Below are 19,429 nucleotides of genomic sequence, written 5' to 3' on the forward strand. Positions count from 1 at the left end.
CTCGCCCAGTCACCCCCCTCCCGTGACAGCATGCTGCTACCTTTTTTCTGGATTTTTCTCAGATTTACCACATGGGTGTGGTCTCTTCCGCTCTTTAGGATATGGGTGTACTGAGTGGTCGTTCAGTGGCCTGTAATTAGCTCATAAGGGACGGTCAGCAGGTCCCACGCGCCAGTCTTGCGGCTTTGCACGTCGATATGCTCTTCTGAGGTCTTCTCTAGATTCTCTAGACAGGCAACTATTATGCCCGTTTCATTGCGTTTCATCTTGGTTCCGAAATCTCGTGCGAGTGAATAGCTCATATCGCCGCGAAACCCCGTGCCGCTTCTGCATAAAAATGACCTTTCCTCATTGTCGTCATGCAGTATCCGCCCCGAGCAAGATTTCCAGCATTTGCAAAATCTTGCTATGGCAGGATCCTGCAGATGAGCTCTCGGCGCGTCGGGAAGCTTCGCGACGGGGGCTGTACGTGTTCCTCTGCCCTGACTGCACTCCCTCTGTGCCTTCCCTGACCTGTTCTGGCAGCGAGAGCATCGAGACTCTATGTACTGACGCGTCGCTGTCCTGACCTTCACTCCCATCTTTGCTTCACGTTCTCCATACACCTCGCATCTCCGTTCGTCTCACCTTCACATCCTCCTCTCATCTCCAGTCATCTCGATCCCCCACCCATACACACACACTCCTCTCACACCATGGATACCTTCGATGACCTCAATGGCCAAGAGCAAATGATGGCGCTCATCAACGCGTCCACCAGCATGACTCAAACCACCAATGGAAAAGCCAAGCCCACCATCTCGCTCGAGAGAAATGGCCGCAAGCTCGATATCGTGCCCCACCGCATGGTCAGCACCGAGTCAGTCAAGCTCAAGGATGGCGCGCGCGGTATGCCCAAGCAGGCAGCCGCACGGCCCGCCAAACGGACGCGCCTGTCCAATGCCGCGCCGTCTCCTCCCCCTCAGGTCGACGACGATGACTGGGAGTCGGACGACAGTGATGACGATGACGATGACGATGATCCTTGGGAGTGCATCAAGGCGAACGTGAGCCTTGTTTCGACTTCTGTTCGTTCGCGTGTTGAATGCTGACGCGTCTAGATTGCGCTCATCAACGCGCTGAACCCCGATGAGCTCGCATACTCCATCTCTATCGAGTGAGTTGCTCTTCAGCCTCGTTCGCTGTACTCCCCTAACAAGCAGTAAATCCCAAGTGCATACGGCGCACATGGACGACTTTGTCAATGGCCTCATCGCCCTCAAAGACCTCCCTCCGGGGTGCATCGACATCGCCGGGCCTGAAGGCCTGGCAGGGGAAAATCTCGCTCGTGCATACGTCATTGAGCGGCGGATCGAGCATGCGGAGGACGAGGAGGCCGAGGCGATGTATCAGAAGATGATCAAGGGACGGGTTGGGAAGGACGGCAAGACCAGGGGCCCGATGTCAATCGCGACGATGATGGGGGAGGGGACGCTAGAGGAGCAGCTGGCCGATCCCGTCAAGGCCAAGGCGTGGCGAGAGAGGAGCAAGGTCGAGATGGCGCAGATGTTGGAGATGTCGGGGGACAGCGTCAGCGAGGACTCGACCGAGATGAGGAGAAGTGTACAGGTCATGCTCGACGCGATCCGCGCGGATGAGCGGGAGGAGGAAGCGCAGGAAGCAGAGGAGCAGGCCAAGGTCTCGGAATTGTTGTAGGACCTATCGGAAGCGCGGAATATGTATATCTCGGATTGATAGAGAGTCTAACAACGATAGTGTCGCTACACTTCCACGACATCCTCGTCCTCCCCGATGGCCGCTGCCTGAGGCGCAGAGACATCTTCCGCCGCTACATTGACCGTCCCCGCCCGCACTGGCGCATGATCCTTGACCAGCTCCTCGACGAGATCATCCTTCGTCTCCCGTCCTTCGTCCCCTTGGAGCAGGCCGACCAGGCGTTCGATGGCATCTACGATCTACATTGGATCAGTTCGTGTTTCTGCGCCAAAGGGGGACGGGATACTTACATTCCGTTCCTTCTCAACTTTATGCAGTTCTCGGACAACAAGGTAGGCGCCTCTTTTCCGTAGTGTTTCTCGACCAGTGTACGCTGGAGCATAAGCTTGCAACGTCGCATTTTACCCTGAGAAGGATGATACTCACATGTCGATAGCAAGAGCAGGATCTCGACACACATCATTCTCAGAACGCTATCCTGTTCTCGCTGCTTATCAGGCGGGAGGAATTGCAGCGTTACCGGTAATTGCTCCATATCCTGCCTTATTAGCCATGCCGCGCTCTAGTGGCGCCAGACAGACTCACCTCCATATCATACTCCTCGCCACCCATCAACGGTCCCAAGACAGCCGGCAGCACGTCCACACCCCTCACAATCAACCCTTCCTCCCCTACTTCCTCCTTCTCCATCGACGACCCAGAAACCGCACCTGCTCCCGTTCGTTCGAGTCGGACCCGGTCTCCTTCGCCCGCTAGGAGAAAGGCGTGACATCCCCTGTCCAGAGCGATGTTCTTAATAGCGCCAAGACAGCCTCCTCGGCGGATGATATCGGGATGGGAAGTATGGGGCGTAAGTTTCGAGAGAAGAGGCTCGGGCTCGACGGGTGCGGGTGCGTCGACCATGTCCGCGTCAGAGGGGGTGGATGCGTCGGCGGTAGTAGAGGTAGTGGGGAAAGTGGAGGGATTTGGGAAGGGCGAGTAGGGCGTCAATAGTAATGATCTCGTCGCTGGTAGCTGTCTCATAAGTTTTACCCTCAGCCAATGAGGTTGCGCTGTCAAACTCACAGTGGACACATTCGCAAACACGCTCGCCAAGAAATGACACTCCCCCTTCCGCTTCCCTGTTCCCTTCACTACTCCCTCCCCCGCCCCATCCTCAAACGCCTGCACAAGCGCTCTCAGACCCTCCACCTCGACCTCCTCGCCCTGTCCCACGCCGGCATCCGGCTGGTTCAGCATGCGATCCCGGAAGTCGGGATGGCGGAAGGACGAGGCGGACGCGCTGGCGGTGAGGTAGTATGGCGGGTATGTCTTTGACTGGGGTAGAGGAACGACGGGGATTGTTAGAGAGGCGAGAGAAGGGAGGAGGGCGGTATGTGAGGTGAGGTTGGAGAGGAGCATGGAGGTCAGAGGGGAAAGTGGGGAGGTAGGGTTCTGGGCGGATCAGCTTGGCTCGGGATCCGATTGTTAAGTGGATGGTATGGTACACAGTCGTGTGAGCGAGTCGAAGAGGTATGATGTGATGAAAGAGCAAATTTACCGCTGTATAAGAGACCAGCCAGACCAGGTAGTCCCGGTCGTCAGCAATATGCCTTGCCACGGCAAAGCTGTCCGACAGGTTGATCAGCGCAGACAAGGCATCATGAGCGATAACCTGAGCAGGTCAGTACGGTCTCTCTATCATCGTAAGGAGCCGGATGGGTCGCCCGGCGATATCAGTATCGGACAGGTGAGTCCCATCTCGTCCACGCCCAGCTCGCCAAAGAGGGATGACCTACACCCTGGTCCCTACACATCCCCATCAGATCCCTGATTCCCTGGACTTTCCGCCCATCATCTTCCGTCATCTTCCACCCTCCTCCACCCAGCAGTCCACCTCCACTAGCTCCATTCGACTGCGCCTGCCCGGCCGAAGCCAGAGGGGCCAGAATGGAGGGCACGAAGATATGCCTCTGTGCAGCGGTATTCGGGGTGTGCCCGACCAGATTCTGCAGGGCTATTTGCCTTGCTGAAGGGTTTGGCGAGGAGAGGAACTCGAACAGGTCTGTCAGGGAGGCCATGATGAACAAGTAGGCTTTAGGAGGTATAGTAGGAAAGAGGTGGACCTGCAGCTCGGTCTCACCAACTTTTGAGGCGGCGGGTTTCCCACGGTCGTACCACGCGCCGCCAGCAGCCAGCCTGCTGCTGCAAGACAGCCAGCCATACAACACCTCTCTCTCATAACTCTCCCTCCCTAGAATCATCACTGCCATACAGCATACCCTCGCGTACCGACCGCACGGCTGATTTGCGAAATTCACCACATTCGTCTTATATCCAGCCGCGCAGTAGGCACTAGCCCAGCATCTTCCCTCGAGTCCTCCCCCTAATCCCCCTTCACCAAAATGTTCGGCTCGCAGATCAACCGCACCGCGCAGCAGCCTGATATGGCTCTCGCCTCACCTCCTCCCGACTCCATCTCCAAGATGATGTTTGCACCCGTCATTTCACCCCTGGCGGGCGGGACGGACATTCTCGCCGTCGGGTCATGGGACAACAATGTCCGGCTGTACGCCGTGAGGAATGACGGCCAATCGGAGCCGAGGGCAATGTACAGCCACGACAAGCCGGTACTGGATCTGTGCTGGCATTCGGTGGGTTTCTGCTCTGGCTCTGGCAACTGGAAGAACGATGTGAAGGATGGAAATGAGCGCTGACGAGCAGGACGGGACAAAAGTCTACTCTGGCGGTTGTGACGGCGCGGTCAAGTGCTTTGATCTGGCGACTGGCCAAGCGACGACTTTGCACACACACGACAAGCCAGTCAAATGTGTGGCATTCGTCAATACAGGAGGGCAGCAGATATTGGTCTCGGCAGGTTGGGACAAGCAGCTTCGAGTGAGTAGAAGTCATGTCCGCACTGCGATCCGAGAGTCGCGGTAAGATACGGAGAGGCTGTATCTCGCGTCCCTCACATTACATAGCTGATCTCGAAGTACTGGGATGTAAACAACAATCGGGCCATCATTCGACCAGGATCAAGTGGGCCCGTCATGCTCAGCGACCGGCCATACGCGATGGACCATAACGGACAGATCCTCGTAGGTCCACTTCCTGCTTCCCTGTGTCAACTTCAGAGCTAGCTCTAATAGATAGGTCATCGGGACAGCCGACCGGATGATACACACATTCAGATGGAGCGACCCTTTCACGTCAGCCGTAGTAAGTAGAGCCAGCAGCTTCTGCGCAATTTTCCCAGCTGATGACTTCAGTCCCGCGACTCGCCACTCAGATGGCAGACCAAAGTCATCAAGTGTTTCCCTTCGATCGAGGCATACGCTATCGGAAGCATAGAAGGTCGTGTTGGAGTACAGTGAGCTTGATCGTTATGTGTTTCGTGAATCTAGAGCTGACATGACCTAGTTATCCTTTCATGCCGATGGACGACAAAATTAGGTGAGTGAAGATACAAGCAGATCCTCTGCCCCTGTTCAGCGGGCAACCGAAGCTGATGCAGCCTAGCTACTCCTTCAAATGCCACAGGCACGATCTCTCGAACGGCGGTGTTCCTCAAGGCATCGTCAATCACGCGACTACCGTGTCGCATAATGGTGCCATCCTTCCATCGCAATACGTCTTCGCCGTGAATGATATCTGCTTCCACAAGGAGTATGAGACATTCTGTACCGCCGGGTCAGATGGGGCCATTACTTTCTGGGATGGTATGGGACGGACCAAGCTGAAAGGTGAGCTGCTACCCTGATCGGAATGGCATAGGCGCTGATACTTTAGGGATGACGCTCAAGGAGCTGAACAATGGGGATAGTGAATCCAAGCCACCACAATTTGGCTCGCCCGTCACTTCATGCGCTTTTAATTCGAATCACACTATTTTCGCCTAGTAAGTCCGGAATGATTCTGGCAACAGAATCTTAGCTAAGGTTCCAGCGCATTCTCGTACGACTGGTCCAAGGGGCATATGGGCGTACCAACAGCGAATCAGCCAAATCTCGCCCCGAGGATCATGTTACATCCGGTCAAGCAGGAGGAGGTGCAAAAGAAGAAGAAGTAGAGGTGGTATCAGGGGCAGGCGCGAGTTTCTCGACGAGATGAGTATGGGCTACTTGGGGGGGTGGACGGTCGCACGCTCGGCGCGTACTGGCGGGTTACAGAAGGAGAAGGGGTCGTAGGTGTACTTCCGGTCCACTGAGGCAGTTGGCGGCGGAGGCGGTTGGAGTAAATAGCGAGCCACTGTACGTAGTAGGTAGATCACATAGTAGCTAGACACCATGCATGAACTGATAATCCGCCGGCAGGGGCCAGAAGATGGTATCGACTGCTTTATGCCGAGATCGACTACAATTTGCCCGTCTGACTCCGCCACCAGATAGTGGGTGCTAGTTTCCAATCTTGCTTCTGTAGATCTGGGTGGAACACGTCAAAGTCCACACCCTCTAACCGCTTCAAGTATCGCTCAGCAGGTATCTGGATCGATCAGCTTCTGTGCATGAATGACGTCGAAGCACGAGCGCAGGAGGATGAACACTTACTGCGGACAAGAACAACGGCCGTACAGCCTTCGGCTCCACCCTGCCTCCAGCCCCCTTCGTCTCCCTCCGTGCAGTGATCAACTCATCCATCCCCCTTGTCCCGATCTCATAGCATGCATCTCTGACCCCCTTCGCTGCCGCCCCATTCCGGAGCACATCCTCCTCGACGACGCCGTGTCGTTCGCGCACGTCCGCCGGGATGTTCAGGGACCGCTTCGAGACGAGGATGGGGAGTGAGCGGAGGAGGGAAGTGATGCATAGCAAGGTGGATAGGTGGGAGAGGGTATGGGAGATACCGGAGGTGGATGCGTGAGTGGGCGGGAGAAGGAGGGGTAGGGGACCGAGAAGGAGCGATGTGTGTAATGGGCCGTGTGTGGTCAGATGAGATTCGAGAGTTGGTGATGATGGCGGTAAAGAGAGGTTCTTGGCCTATGATTTCATCAGCGAAGTCCGCCCTGTGCAGCTTTGGGGATACTCACCCTGGTATCGATCATTTGGCTCAGATAATACTTCTGGATGGGCCGCTCCCGCCTCGTCTCAGCCAGAAGCACCGCTACTGGATGTTGCGGGACCGCCGCCGCCCCGCCCGCAGTATCCTTCGTAAAGATAGCTTTTAACGCATCCCGCCAGAATTGGAACCGGATCGAAGCGAGTGCAGGCTGAGTGACTGTGGTAGAGACGAGATGCAGCTCGAGCTTAAGTCCGTCAGCTGGTCATCTACGAAGAAAGATGGCTTGCGACTCACGTTGAACGCTCTCCAAGCGAGAAACCAGGCCCGTTCTCTCTTTGGCCAAAAGTAGCTACACAGCCAAGCCTCCGGATCGAGTCTTTGGACGAGGGACGAGCAGTACTCCAGCGGGGCCTGAGGTCCACCTGCTGATGTGGGGACGTTGAGCTGCGGCTTTGAGCCTACGCTCGAGGTGGATGCGTACGTCCGAGATGCGGAGATCGGGCATCGGGCTTGAGGCCTCGAAGCGTTCACGCGCGCGCCAAGCAATGCCGACCCTGGTTTCGAACTACCGTGCTGGCTGACTGCGTTTGTCACTCGCCCGATGATGCTGGCGAGGGGGGAGCGAGACATCTTGTGTGAGTAAGAAGATGGACGATTGATCAACCAAGTTGAGCAAGCTGGAATTTTCGGCTCGACAGCCTCCACCTCGCTGGTCCGTGCGTCCGTTAAATCTGAAACGCGGTGAGGAATGTGGCGCGGGTCGTGGTGTTTCGGTTCTGAATGGTCAGACACGGCGTGGGGTGCTTTGGCGCTTCTTATACCCCAATCGATAGTCATCCATCTGCCGAGTTTCCTATATAGTGCCAGAATATATGGGGATGTAGTGCCAGACTATATACTCTACTTCATAATCTAGCATTCCATTCCTTCCGGCGCTTCATCACCATCCTCCGATTCATCGCCAGCACCGTCATCCTCTGATCCCTCGTCGTCCCCCATCGGCTCATCGATCTCATCATCGTTCTCGCTCCCCTCCTCATCCGGTACAGCAGGGGTGGTCATATCACTCATAGGGTCTCCCGCGGCCGGGATGGTCGGAGCCTCTCCACTCGGCTTGGGACCCGCACCTGAGCCTGAACCGCTGGGCTTCATGTCCTCTCCGCTACCTCCAGACCCAGCAGGACCAGCCGCGCCCGACGGCTTGCCTTCCTCGTCATCGTCACCTTGGGACCCGACACCCCCCTTGCGTTCCCCTCCGCTCATATTCCCTTCCTTCTCCGCGCCTCCTTCACCACCGCCCAAGTGATGATGCTTTCCGTGCTTCCGACCGTGTGCGCCCTTTTGCGCTTCTCGGAGTCACCCCTCGGCTGCCCTAGCGTTCCGAGCACCACCTTGACCGCCCGGTAGATGGGAACCGCCGCCCATCGGGGACTCGCTCTCGCCTTCCCTTTCGCCTCCCTCTTGTTCATCGCCCTGACCCGCGATGGGCCTTTTTGTGACCCCACCCTTGCCCTTACCCCTTCTAGAGCCCCCACCGCTACTGCCAGAAGTGATGTCGGTGCCATTGCCTGCAGGCGGCATATCAGGAGCTGGGCTCATGATTGGAGCATCAGCAGCGGTGATCGAGACCATCCCGCTGGCGGAGGGTGACGGAGCAGAGTTTTGTGGGAAAGGCGAAGAATGAACAACTGAGACTTGGTAAGCCGGCTAATCTGACATGTGAAGCAGAGAGCACTCACGGGTCATCGTGGCCAGCACGGCAAGGAGCCTGACGAACTTCATGCTGAGCTGAATGGGAGTGTGGGTTGGCTTGTGAGAAGCTCCAGTAGTGAGGTTCGGATGGCAGCAGAATGAATGAGGGACGATTTGTACTTGGGTCGGTAGGCTGCCAACTGTACCCTCTCTATATACGCCTGCCATCATTCTAGATATATGACACTCCCTTGTCAGTTTACCCTGCTCGGCCTTCGCTACTCCACTGAGTGCTTCTGTCAACGGGAGGCGATGGCGTCAATCTCTCCTACAGACTGAAACATCGCTCAAAGGCAGCCAGCGTACAAGCGGATGTCGATGCGTTCAAAGGGACGTCTCACCGCGGGGAGACGAGATGGACTGGACTCGTGGTAGCCAGGATGATGGTTGCCTTCCTCTGTCCCGAAGTTTGCAGTGATACCGCCAATCGTTAACCACAGATACTTTCGATAATGTGATGCAACTCGTCTTGTGAGGATCTTTCACGACTTCACATGCTCGTGACCAGCGCCTCCGAGCCATTCACAGGTACTGTCTTATCAACTCCATTTCTGTGCTGACCCCGTTCTGCCCTCATTTCTCGCGCAGCCGCACCGTTAAATAGGCTTCACATCACACTGCTCAACATTCCTTCCCCCGTCCACTGACTTGACGCTTGCTCAGAACCCGCCTTAAAGGCCCTCACCTCATCGACCCACCTCATCGACCGTCATCTGCAGCTGAACTTGGTCGACCTCCGGAATCGACTTCGGGATCGGTGTCGGTCCCGTCCTCTTGCTTGACCCGCAACTGAACTGTCTTCGAGACGACTTCGTCCCAGTCAACCGGTACAGCCCCATCAACGAGTACCCCGCAGTCGAAGGTCAATTCGTTTCTCACCGCAAATCGAATCGAATCGATTAGAGGGTCGACGACCACAGTATCGCCAGTCGAAGTTGCGGATTTGCACGCGGAATTCGTGCACTTCACCGAGAGATGTTGCAGGTCAGGATCAGTCTCCTGGATCTCTTTGATCCACCCAGTCATCCTGTGCAGATGGCTCGTCTCCACAGCGACGAAATTACGCCCAAGCCGCCGCGCAAACTTGTGTGACGTTTTGCTGCCATTGTATTCGTACAGCTGAGCGCGCATCTCCAGTCCGGCATGCGCAGACACCTTTGCGAAGCGGACGAGGTCCTGGCGTGTCAGGTCCACCCCGGCTGCCGTGTGAGCACTCCACTCTGTGTCAGGCGCCCTCCAGCCATGAGTTCCCGACGTGGAGCATTGAATGATGATCTGAGGACTTCAAGGTGTATTCGTCGCCCTTTCATGGTTCTCATTCGGGAGCTCTCCGCCTCCATCTTCAAGGCGCTCGTATCCTGAGGGTAATTTCCACACCATGGGAGCACTGTATCGAGTGGATTACGCGGGATATCCAGGAAGAAGGGTAGTAGGTAAGTACTAGGATCAGTATCTGGATGAAGGAGAGGAGGATTTGGGTACGCGCTCGGGAGCGTAGTGAGCGATGAGTATACAGGGAGTCTGTTGCGCGAATGCGGTAGGGATGGAGGCAAAAGGGGCGAAGAGAAAAGATGGGGCTGACTCTTATCAGCAAGCATCAGAAACTCCACGGACACCGTTTTGTGCTGGCAAGGAGGCGCGAAAGGAATGACTTGGTTTTGATCTGTCTTTATTTCAGGGGTAGACTTCCCAAAGGATTTGCCATCGAGCATTCTGGTGTTTCCATGGGTGATGCATTCTTCCCTCAGGGATGTCGGGCAGGGCATCAGCACGCATATTATAGCGATCTTCGCGTTCAGTCCTGTATGTGAAGAGTGATGGGAAAAGCAGGCGCAGAGCAGTTCAGTGCTGACGGCCACTTCCCATCATATCTGTGGTCAGGCATCTGGCGCTCACCCGAAAATGCTCTATAGGCTACATTAGATTATAGCAAAGTCCTTGTGAGATGCTACCCTAGATCGCCACTGCCACCGCGCCCGAGATCACGCCGACCATCACGCCCACGATCGCTCCTCCCCATCCGAGCATCCCGCTCGATGTCATCGCCTGCGCCGCTCCCTGACTCGCCGACACCGACGCCGAAGCAGCCGGCGAGCTGCTCTGCGCAGCTACCGCATTGCTAGCGCCTACCGCGGCCCCCGCGGACCCCAGATTCCGGGACGAGATGAAGCTCGGTAGTGTCCCGACGACGGGCTCATATTCCGAGCTGGGAGTGGTCGTGTTGTCCGTACCGTCCCAGCACCAGGTGTCGAAGCATGATTGGCAGTCCGCTGGGCGGGTGTTGTATGCCCGGTCGGCCATGGCACAGGCGAGACACTTGGGCCAGGATGAGACGGTGCCGTTGAGCGAGAGAGATCGAAGACCGTTCAGGACAACCTTGGTAGACTCATCCTTCTCGTATGCGAGTTGGTACTGTCTCATCAGCGTCAATTCGGCAACGTCATGCACGAGAAGCTCACGGTAGACGTGTTGCCATAGTATGACCAAGGATAATTGGGAACATAGACGATGAGGGGTGTCGACCCGTTCTGCGCATCACAACCAAAGATTGTTGGACGTTGGTTGAAGCCGCCGTTGATGAACCCATTGGCACTGGGAATCTTGGGCATGCGGATGGAGACATCCTGCGTCTGGGCGAGAATCTCCGCTCGCTCGAAAGTCTGCCGCAGGGCAGTACCGTTCGGCCACGAGTAGGTGGTGTCGGCGGAAGAGTCAAAGGCAATGATGGCGTCGACGTTGCGGTAGGGGATGAGGAGGGGTTCAATGGGGATATTTTGGTTGGTCAGGCCAGCATCGACGAGGGTGATGTAAGGGAAGTCCGCGATCTGGACCAGTCAGCTGGAGTCTTCGTGCAGGGTGAGATATGGCTTACAGGGTTGGTATCGGGATTCCAGTTCGCGAAGGAGTTCGGGAACAGAGCGACATCGTTGTCCTGCTCCCCAATGTCCTTCAAGATCGACTCGATGGCGTCGACGATGATGCTAGAGGCATTGGATGCGGTGAGGGTAAGAAGGGCGCCAGAGAAAAGGGTAGACGAAGTACCAGCGGCGAAGCTGATATGTCAGCTATGATCTGTGCAGCAAACGGGAGGATCAAGCTCACGACAGCTGATCAAACCCCTTGTAGCAGGAGCCGTTGAGCTGCCCGTTGTTGAGGGAACTCCCAAGGTACTCGATCGGAGTGAACGCTCCCCGGACTTTGCGCTGACTCCCGAATGCCCATGAACCGAACTCATAAGGCGTCATCTCGTAGACGGAAGCGTTGCCCGGGATGACGATCTCATTCAGCTCACGCCTGTTCTTTAGCTTATGCTCTTAGAAGTATCATGGCAAAACGCTTACTCGGCTGCAATGATGATAGGCATGGGCAGACTCCCGTTGGCCAAGCCCGGCACTTTGGAAGGGAGCTGAGCGATGGTATAGTTTGGCGAGTTGCCGAGATGGTATTGAGATGGGAGAAGGTGGTCTCCGAGCGCGAGTGACCAGTAGTCCGTCTATTATGATCAGCGCTTGAACAGTTGAAGAGCTGGGAATGGTGGGGATGGAGCTCACGATTTGCGTCGCAAACCCAGCATTCGCCTTGGCCCTGACATTCGATACCATGTTGTAATAGAAGGACAATTTGCCATCGTCGGGTATGACCAAGTTGGACTCAAGGTTCCACACCTGCAGTCATCAGCACGGTGAGAAACGAAGATTTGATGCAGACGTACATCGTTGATGAGTTCCGTCGGCAGCCTGCCGTTGTTCGCCATCATCGTCGTAGTAGCCCAACTTCCTCCGCTCAGACCTGCCTGATAGGTAACGCCTTCGTACCATCCTCCAATCCCACTCGCAGCCGCCTCGGAGGACTGGTTCATCGTCGCCATCACACCACCAGATCCGACCCTGTCACATCAGCGTTTGATCCCAGCAACGGTATCTGAATGACGTACTGCATAGCCCGGTACCCACCTCCGCTCAGAGCGAAGCCTATGACCGGTGTCCGGTTCGGCTGAGGCAGGCCGACTCGTGCGAGCTGTTTGTTGATCGCAGGATTGAGGTAGGGTTTGCGTTGAGCCAAGTACGCTTGCTCTCCAACTCCAAGAGACTGGACAGTCAGCTCAGATGCCCCTCAATAGCTGTCACTTGGCTAGACTTACATCTGCTGATCGGACCCAGTTCCAACCGGTCGGACATGGCACCTGATATGGCGCATATTCATCGCCACCACCCAGCAACTGCCTTTCTTGCGGCGAGAGCAAAGTATCCAGATCCACCTTTCCACCGTCCCGTGTCTGCTCCTCTATGTCTTTGACGAGACGGAGAGCAAGGGCTCGCTTGGCAATTCTCCGAAATTCTGCGTCGGCGTTGGGAGATGAGGGTAGGGCAAAGGCGAGGGAGTTGAGGAGGACGAGGGGGAGGATAGCGTTGACGAGCATGATGCTGAAGATATCTCTATAGCGAACTCAGAGGAAGGTGTAGATGATACTGCTTCTGTCAGCGTCGAGCCCGTTTCCCTGCGACCACTCGCACTCACGTCTGAGACTAGAAAGTAAAGTTTGATGTGAAACCAAACAAAGCGATCGTTTGCCACCTTAGCTCTGAGTGATGCAAGTGTCCTTTCAACTCCGACGATACGAGTTGGCTGGGCGAAAGAGGACGGTCAGTGAGAAAGGAAGACCTCGCTGCCCTTACTTATACGTGCGAGGTCGCTGCAAACATCTGCACAGCCTACGAAGTCAAAGCGATGATGTCGCTCAAGTTGCGTAAACGGCGTTGCGGGCTTGGGCAAACCGATGAAGGGGGCCCACAAGACGGCGGCCGGATGATCGAAGCTCAAGTACGCGCATGTAGAGGAGGTGCATCCTGCAGCCTTGTACATGCAGAGGGATGTGGGTGTGCATGCACGAGAGTGAGCGGGAATGCATGCGGCCAATAGCTGAGACCGGAAATGCCCCGAAAATCCGACCGGCCGGACGTCGTAAGCTGAATTTCCGGCTTGTTTCGGTCGTTACTCGAGCGTTGACTTCCTCCTCATTCCTCTCATCTCTTGCGAAGGCATCGCGACCACTGAGCCGCTCTCCGCGATGTGCAGCGCTTATTATACCGTCGCGGACGCTCTGTCACGCTACCGCCACATCTCACGATGACTCACAGATCCGCATGTCGGATCCGCTACGCGTGGAAGTGTCTCACCTTCGCCACTGTCCATTCGTTTTTGACTCACCTTAGCTCAGCAAGTCGACTCGGCATGCAGATATAGCCGGAATGCTCGCCACCTTGTTGGGTTGACTAGGTCTGAGCCCTCGTCTTCTCTCTTCTCTCTTGCCTCTCATCTTCTCTCCTCACCCTTCCCCTTCTACTCCCTCGTCTTCTCATTCCCCTCTTCCTGTCTTTAACAGATACACAGCAGAGACGCGCCTAAGCTTCACTGGTGAGTCATGATCTCTTCTTGTATCTCTCACGCCCTTCTCGCCACCATCCTCCCCGCACTTGCCCTGCCTGCTTCTCTTGTCGCTCCCGACACAATCCATATCATGGGGTTAGCTGACACCGCAGCATCGTCCTGAACCTCCCTCCCGGACTGCCCCCTTCGAGCAGCCCTCCTCCATCCAACCCCACAATGACCGAGACTGCTCCGCTCAACAAGCGGTCGGCGTCGTCGGCATCTCTAGATTCCCTCCTCAGCCCAAGCTCCCCCGTCCGTCCCGCCGCCGCTTCAAACAGCCGTCCCGCGGCCAAACGCCCCCGGATCGATCAGGACTGGGACCCAAATCAGCCCTTGCCCGATGGGGTGCACATTTCGGCCGGCGGCGGCAGGCCGAAAGCTAGTGCACCCGGGACTGAGTTCCGCGGGATAACAGACAATGGGCATACAACACATCCTATTGGCCGCTCGAGCCGCCTGTACCCCGCAGGGAAAGAGCCTTTCGCTTCACATTTCCCCCCGGTTTCACTACGCCCATACTCCCGTCGGTGGCCTCCTCCCACCATCGTCCCTCCCCGACCCAAGCCCATTCTCCCTGCCTTCACCTTCCGAGCCGGACCGTACACTGGACCGGGATACCCTCAGCCGGCGTCCCGCTCGGATTGGCAGCCGGCGTTCGGCCCAATCCCCATTCCCGGAGCTGAGAAGCCCAAGCTCATCCTGCCCAAGCCCCACCTCAAGAAGGATATCCCACGGAAGGAGCGCGGGCTGTTCAAGGCGATGCGGCGGAAGGAGGTCAAGCCCAAACCCACAATCTACAAATACGCTATCGGCGATACCTACCGGGACTGGACAGCCCCGCGCGGGGTGTCTTTAGCGACATTCGAGGCCTATACACGCGACGCGGACCGGTTCGCCAAGCCTAAGGCCCCTTCGCGTATCCTCCTTCCTACTCAGCCGAGGCCGCCGGGATGGACCTCTCCCGCTCAACGTGCGTCCGAGGAGATCCTGGAGAACATCTTTGGACATCTCCACCAGCTCGTCATGGACACCCCGCTGCCCTCTGTGCCGATCAAAGGGCGGGATCCATGGGTCGGCACCCTGACCAATGAGCGCCTGACGAACGGCGAGATCAAGGCGTACAAGACGGCGGTCATGCGCAAGCAGCTATTTGATTACGGAAAGGTATGCAAGTCATGGTGGACGGGAACCCAGAAGGGGTGGAATGAGGTCGTTATCGTCGGAGAGAAGGATGCCGAAGTGAGTAGTAGACAGTTCTTTGATCAAGAGCCAGAGCTGACCAGTAGCGCGCGACCCATCATATCGAACGCTGGATCCCTATTGGATCGACGAAGCACCTCTCCCTTACCCTACAAGTCTCCCTTCCATTCGTCCATCGTCTCCTCCGCAGTTTCGTCCACGCCGTCCACCGTCTCCGGGAGAAGGAAAGGCCCGTCCCCATACTCGGTCTCGAGCCGGCCGACAAGGAGGAAAGTGCGCCTGACCCCCGCACCGTCCCCGTCCCCATCCATCGCCTCACCATCCTCCACTCTTTCGCACCAGAGGATCTCGGCGAGCTGGAGTTGGCCAAGATGGAGGAGGTCTTCAAGCTCCTCGCGCCTACTGAACTCGAGTTTGAGTTTTTCGCCGGCGAGCACGTCATCGACAGACAGAGCCTCGATACGGTCGCTCGCGCTCTCCGGCTGCCTTGGGGCTACTTTGGCTCCGAGGACAAATTCAAGGTCGTCATCAATCCGGAGGACGAGATGGGACTCTTCAATACGTCCGAAGGAGGCCAGGCGATGGTCGGGCTGGAGAAGATGACGGGGGAAAGACGACCAAGGGCGATGAATTTCACCTCCGAGCGGGGCAGGCGCTGGGGCAGTGTTAAGCAGGCCCCGCGGGGACAGATGACGTTTGGGACGGTGGGGACCGGAGAGCACCAACACGGCCGTCCGACAAAGGCGAAAGCCGTCGACTCGGCGGTCGCCCAGCCGGTCCATTCGAAGAAGAAGGCCAAGCTGGACGGAGCGATGTCGGCGGACGGAGAAGAGGAGGCGGTCAATGGTCCTTCGGCCGCGGGATCTCGGTCGCCAACCGGCTCCTCGCAACCCCTCACCACATCGGAACCTCTCAACGTCTCCATGCAGCCCGCACTCGGCACCACGTACCAGCCGCAGGCATCAGCCGCGCTCAAGCGGAAGCGCGACGTCGAGGAAATTGGGGACGAGGAGGAGATCGCTTGCAATGACGCGACAACAGGCGGGGAAGCGGGAGAGGACAAGGAGGGAGATGAGGACAAGGCGGACTTCGAAGAGACCGGTCTTAACGAAGACTCCATGCCGGTCCAGATCCCCCTCCACCACAGCAACGCCAGTCCCTGGTTCCTTAAAGACGACCCCTTCGAGCCTACGACCAACCCAGAGGACCGGATCGCCGGATTCATCTACCTTCTCGAGCGCCGGTACATGCACCTGGACCACAAGAGCCTCGAGCTACTTGCTCCGGACGAGCGCAGGCGGCGGGAGATATGGGCGGAGCTTTTTGGGGAGAATGACGACCTCAAGCGGGAGTTCAGCCTGGCGGACAAGAGGTGGCTGCAGATTGCGGATCGGAACCGTATGCCAAAGGGCTGGATTCCGCCGCTGGGGTGGAAGATTGGGGATAAGCTGGGGCCGGACGTGCTGTCTTGCATGATGGAGGCGTGGATGGGGTGTATGAAAGTGTTGAGTATCAGGGGTCACTGGATGAACTTGTATCTTAGGGTGAGTCATGTCAAGATTGGTCCTCCCCTCAGGTTTTCTTTCGTGCTTCTCTCCCTTTTACTCCGTCTGCTTGGACAGGATCCCTCCTTCTCTGTTCTATCCCCATCCTCACCCCTGGCTTCCTCGTGTAATCCCGCAAGATCAGTGCTGACAGACAGCTTCGACAGAGTGCCAAGAAGGGCAAACTCGAAGAGTTCCATTACCACTTTGTCCCCCTCGGCGCCAAAACTGTCAAGCGCGCTACGCACCGTCGCAAACCCCACCGGTCCCCGAACCCACCTCTCGGCTCACTCAAGTCCCTCGACAACATCCTCATGTGGGACTTCCGGGAGCGGCCCGAGAAGTGGTACCGCAAAATGGAGCGGAAGAAGGCTCGGGAGCGCGGCGAGGTATGGGTGGAGCCGCCGCCAACCCGGACGCTCAAGTGGGCGACGCATGTCCCGTTCGAGCTGTGGATGCAGCAGAAGGACCGAGCGAGGTTCAAGGGCAAAGGACGGCTTCATCCCTGGATGGCGGAGAATCAGCAGGTCGTCGTCGATGCGATCGGCAAGGTGTTGCTCGCGGAAGGAGAGAGGTGGGATGTTCCTGCCTGCGCGGAAGATGAGGATTGGGACGACCGACGCTACTTCAACGAGATGATCAATTTCGTCACGGAACGTCAGACTCGCAGGAAGGGTCCCGTTTACCCTCTTTGCGCCCCAATCAAGACTATGGAGGTCCCGGCCGCCGATATTCGGATGGACGGAAGCTGGGCGCAGCACCATATCGACCGTATGAACGACCTCCTCCGGATCGAGCGGAACAAGTGGTTGGGGCGTGAGGAAAGGTGGTTCAACGATCCTGACCCAGTAGGGAGGCGGATGAGGTGGGCCAAGCTGTACATGGAGCACTACCTTGAACAGCAGGGGCCGGAGGGGAGGCGGGCTCTCATGCTGAAGCTGCGGAAGAAGCATGGGGCAAAGCAGCTGTGGCAGCGGTGTCATTGGGATCTTCACCACCCGGATTACCCTGGAGTGACTGTCAAGGTGGACAACAAGATCGAGTAGGGGTGGGCGGAAGTCCGGGGATAAGGGAGTCGAGGGGGCGCGGGAGGTGCTGCGGCGGATCGCGGTGCTGGATTTGATGTCTTTTGTAGTTTGTAGAGCAGTAGTTGTAGAGCAGTAAGCAGAATGTGGCCAAAGTAGCTAGTATTTGTAGTACCGTATTGATAATGTCCCCTTATGCATATGATGTGAAACTGTACAGACGTGCCACTGAAACAACGCTCAAGCTTCGCAGACGAGAGCGCCAACTCCACATTCCTCAGACGCACGGAATGGTGAGTTTCACTAATTCTCCGGGGTAGCTCCGGCCGGCGCACGGCCGCCGAGAGGGGGCCCACACAGCGCCCGGCTGCATCCCGAAGCTTGCTCTGTGTCTACCTCGGTCAGATACATAAGGTGGTCAGGTGACCGGGGAGACGTTTGCAGTTTCCCGTCACCGATCCTTCACAACGCACAGCATCAGCAGCAGCAGCAGCAGCAGCAGCAATATGGCCGGATCACCCAATACTACACCCGCTCCAGAGCATGACGGCCCTCAGCTCAGCCACGATCACTCTCACGGCCACCAGTACGATGGTGCAGCACCCCACGGGGGCCATCACAGCCATCCGACAGAGCATAACGGACATGACCACGCCCACTCCCAAGGACACGGTCACGATCATAGCCGGCCTCTGGACCCGCACGGCGAGTGGGACGCCGACAAGTACATCGGCATGGCTGGGGCGTATGTCGCTCTTTCACAACGTGTATATCGTCGTTTCTAACCAGAGCCAGACAGGATGTAGCGGCTCTGTCTGCTGATAGTATCCGCTGGGCTCTGCAGCAGGTCGGTGCTTCGGAGGACACCACAAAGCGTTTCAACTTGCTCGAAGTAGGCTGCGGTACGTGTTTTTCTGCGTGTTTTGAATAAGGGTAGCAAAGGCTGACTACTGTTTCAGGACCTGGACTCGTCACTGCCAACCTCTTCCCCCACTTTGCTTCCCTCCACGCGGTCGACGTATCCTCCAACATGCTCATCGGCTTCTCCGCCCGCCTCGCCGACACCCGGATCACCCACTCACTGCACTTCCTCTCTCCCTCTTCTCCGACCGACTTCCTCACTCCGCTCGTCTCGCCTACTCGAAATGAGCCGGAACGGAAGCTTCAGCCTCCCCGAGCGAAGTTCGACGTGGCGGTCGCCAACTTGGTCTTGCACCACGTAGGGGACTGGAGCGGGCTGATGGCTGGTGTACAGGGGCTGTTGGCGGGTGGTGCAGCGGACAAGCAGGGAGGCTGGTTTATCGGCACCGAATTCGGCAAGGTCGAGGGCGAGAAGGACGTCGTCGAGGGTCTGATCGAGAAGTCCGGCCGAGCAGCGGAGCATGGCGCCAAAGAAGGGGTATGTTGATTCAGTGCAAATAGAACGTGGACCAGGCTGACTGTCTCAGCCGGCAGCCCACGCTCATATCCATCATGGAGCTATGACGCCGAAGGAGATGATCAGCAAGCTGAAGTCGTACGGCTTTGATGAGGCCTACGCGGAGATCAGGGGCGAGCAGAAGATGTGGCCCGAAGCGCCAGCTGTGCCGAATCTTGTCTTTTGGGCGAGGCGGCGGGCGGCCAAGTTGTAATACACACTCATACAGGCTTGATGTATATCGTCTCCATTCTTCACTCGCTACCGGGTGGGTAGCATCCCCACTCCAGAGCAGTAATGCCCTCCCGGTGTTGCATCTCGCCTTGCAAGTGGGGCTCCGGACGAACCAGGAAAGGACAGAAGTC

The 19,429-nt window shown here is 57.1% G+C and overlaps 8 protein-coding genes across 8 annotated transcripts; 4 read left to right on the forward strand and 4 right to left on the reverse strand.

Annotated features, from left to right (window-relative positions):
* Positions 1 to 695: 695 nt before the first annotated feature.
* Positions 696 to 1,695, forward strand: MKK02DRAFT_39019 (uncharacterized protein; the record flags this gene model as incomplete). The annotated part of the gene is made up of 3 exons (XM_053090399.1): positions 696 to 1,046; positions 1,101 to 1,156; positions 1,203 to 1,695. The coding sequence occupies 3 exons, from the start codon at positions 696 to 698 to the stop codon at positions 1,693 to 1,695; spliced, it is 900 nt and encodes a 299-aa protein (XP_052943175.1).
* A 65-nt stretch (positions 1,696 to 1,760) lies between these two features.
* Positions 1,761 to 3,776, reverse strand: MKK02DRAFT_18288 (putative cytoplasm protein; the record flags this gene model as incomplete). Its single annotated transcript, XM_053085921.1, has 8 exons — positions 1,761 to 1,955; positions 2,007 to 2,089; positions 2,143 to 2,254; positions 2,302 to 2,378; positions 2,427 to 2,730; positions 2,782 to 3,150; positions 3,257 to 3,370; positions 3,495 to 3,776. 8 exons carry the CDS (start codon positions 3,774 to 3,776, stop codon positions 1,761 to 1,763), a joined length of 1,536 nt encoding a protein of 511 aa, XP_052943176.1.
* Positions 3,777 to 4,100: 324 nt separating this feature from the next.
* Positions 4,101 to 5,767, forward strand: MKK02DRAFT_39021 (WD40-repeat-containing domain protein; the record flags this gene model as incomplete). The annotated part of the gene is made up of 9 exons (XM_053090400.1): positions 4,101 to 4,349; positions 4,420 to 4,593; positions 4,692 to 4,796; positions 4,852 to 4,917; positions 4,968 to 5,068; positions 5,119 to 5,151; positions 5,218 to 5,441; positions 5,488 to 5,596; positions 5,644 to 5,767. 9 exons carry the CDS (start codon positions 4,101 to 4,103, stop codon positions 5,765 to 5,767), a joined length of 1,185 nt encoding a protein of 394 aa, XP_052943177.1.
* A 284-nt stretch (positions 5,768 to 6,051) lies between these two features.
* Positions 6,052 to 7,326, reverse strand: MKK02DRAFT_39022 (isoprenoid synthase domain-containing protein; the record flags this gene model as incomplete). Its single annotated transcript, XM_053090401.1, has 4 exons — positions 6,052 to 6,180; positions 6,246 to 6,674; positions 6,725 to 6,940; positions 6,991 to 7,326. 4 exons carry the CDS (start codon positions 7,324 to 7,326, stop codon positions 6,052 to 6,054), a joined length of 1,110 nt encoding a protein of 369 aa, XP_052943178.1.
* Positions 7,327 to 7,608: 282 nt separating this feature from the next.
* MKK02DRAFT_39023 (uncharacterized protein) lies at positions 7,609 to 7,959 on the reverse strand (the record flags this gene model as incomplete). The annotated part of the gene is made up of 1 exon (XM_053090402.1): positions 7,609 to 7,959. The coding sequence occupies one exon, from the start codon at positions 7,957 to 7,959 to the stop codon at positions 7,609 to 7,611; it is 351 nt and encodes a 116-aa protein (XP_052943179.1).
* A 2,442-nt stretch (positions 7,960 to 10,401) lies between these two features.
* Positions 10,402 to 12,868, reverse strand: MKK02DRAFT_28973 (lysophospholipase catalytic domain-containing protein; the record flags this gene model as incomplete). The annotated part of the gene is made up of 9 exons (XM_053087677.1): positions 10,402 to 10,860; positions 10,908 to 11,273; positions 11,321 to 11,501; positions 11,551 to 11,742; positions 11,790 to 11,941; positions 12,000 to 12,113; positions 12,161 to 12,335; positions 12,383 to 12,537; positions 12,590 to 12,868. 9 exons carry the CDS (start codon positions 12,866 to 12,868, stop codon positions 10,402 to 10,404), a joined length of 2,073 nt encoding a protein of 690 aa, XP_052943180.1.
* Positions 12,869 to 14,052: 1,184 nt separating this feature from the next.
* On the forward strand, positions 14,053 to 17,668 carry MKK02DRAFT_39025 (uncharacterized protein; the record flags this gene model as incomplete). Its single annotated transcript, XM_053090403.1, has 3 exons — positions 14,053 to 15,117; positions 15,165 to 16,622; positions 16,781 to 17,668. 3 exons carry the CDS (start codon positions 14,053 to 14,055, stop codon positions 17,666 to 17,668), a joined length of 3,411 nt encoding a protein of 1,136 aa, XP_052943181.1.
* Positions 17,669 to 18,153: 485 nt separating this feature from the next.
* Positions 18,154 to 19,278, forward strand: MKK02DRAFT_39026 (uncharacterized protein; the record flags this gene model as incomplete). The annotated part of the gene is made up of 4 exons (XM_053090404.1): positions 18,154 to 18,392; positions 18,443 to 18,549; positions 18,607 to 19,046; positions 19,096 to 19,278. The coding sequence occupies 4 exons, from the start codon at positions 18,154 to 18,156 to the stop codon at positions 19,276 to 19,278; spliced, it is 969 nt and encodes a 322-aa protein (XP_052943182.1).
* Between the last annotated feature and the right edge of the window lie 151 nt (positions 19,279 to 19,429).

Source organism: Dioszegia hungarica (assembly GCF_025882075.1).
Source record: "Dioszegia hungarica strain PDD-24b-2 chromosome Unknown MKK02contig_17, whole genome shotgun sequence".
Taxonomy (NCBI): Eukaryota; Fungi; Basidiomycota; class Tremellomycetes; order Tremellales; family Bulleribasidiaceae; genus Dioszegia; species Dioszegia hungarica.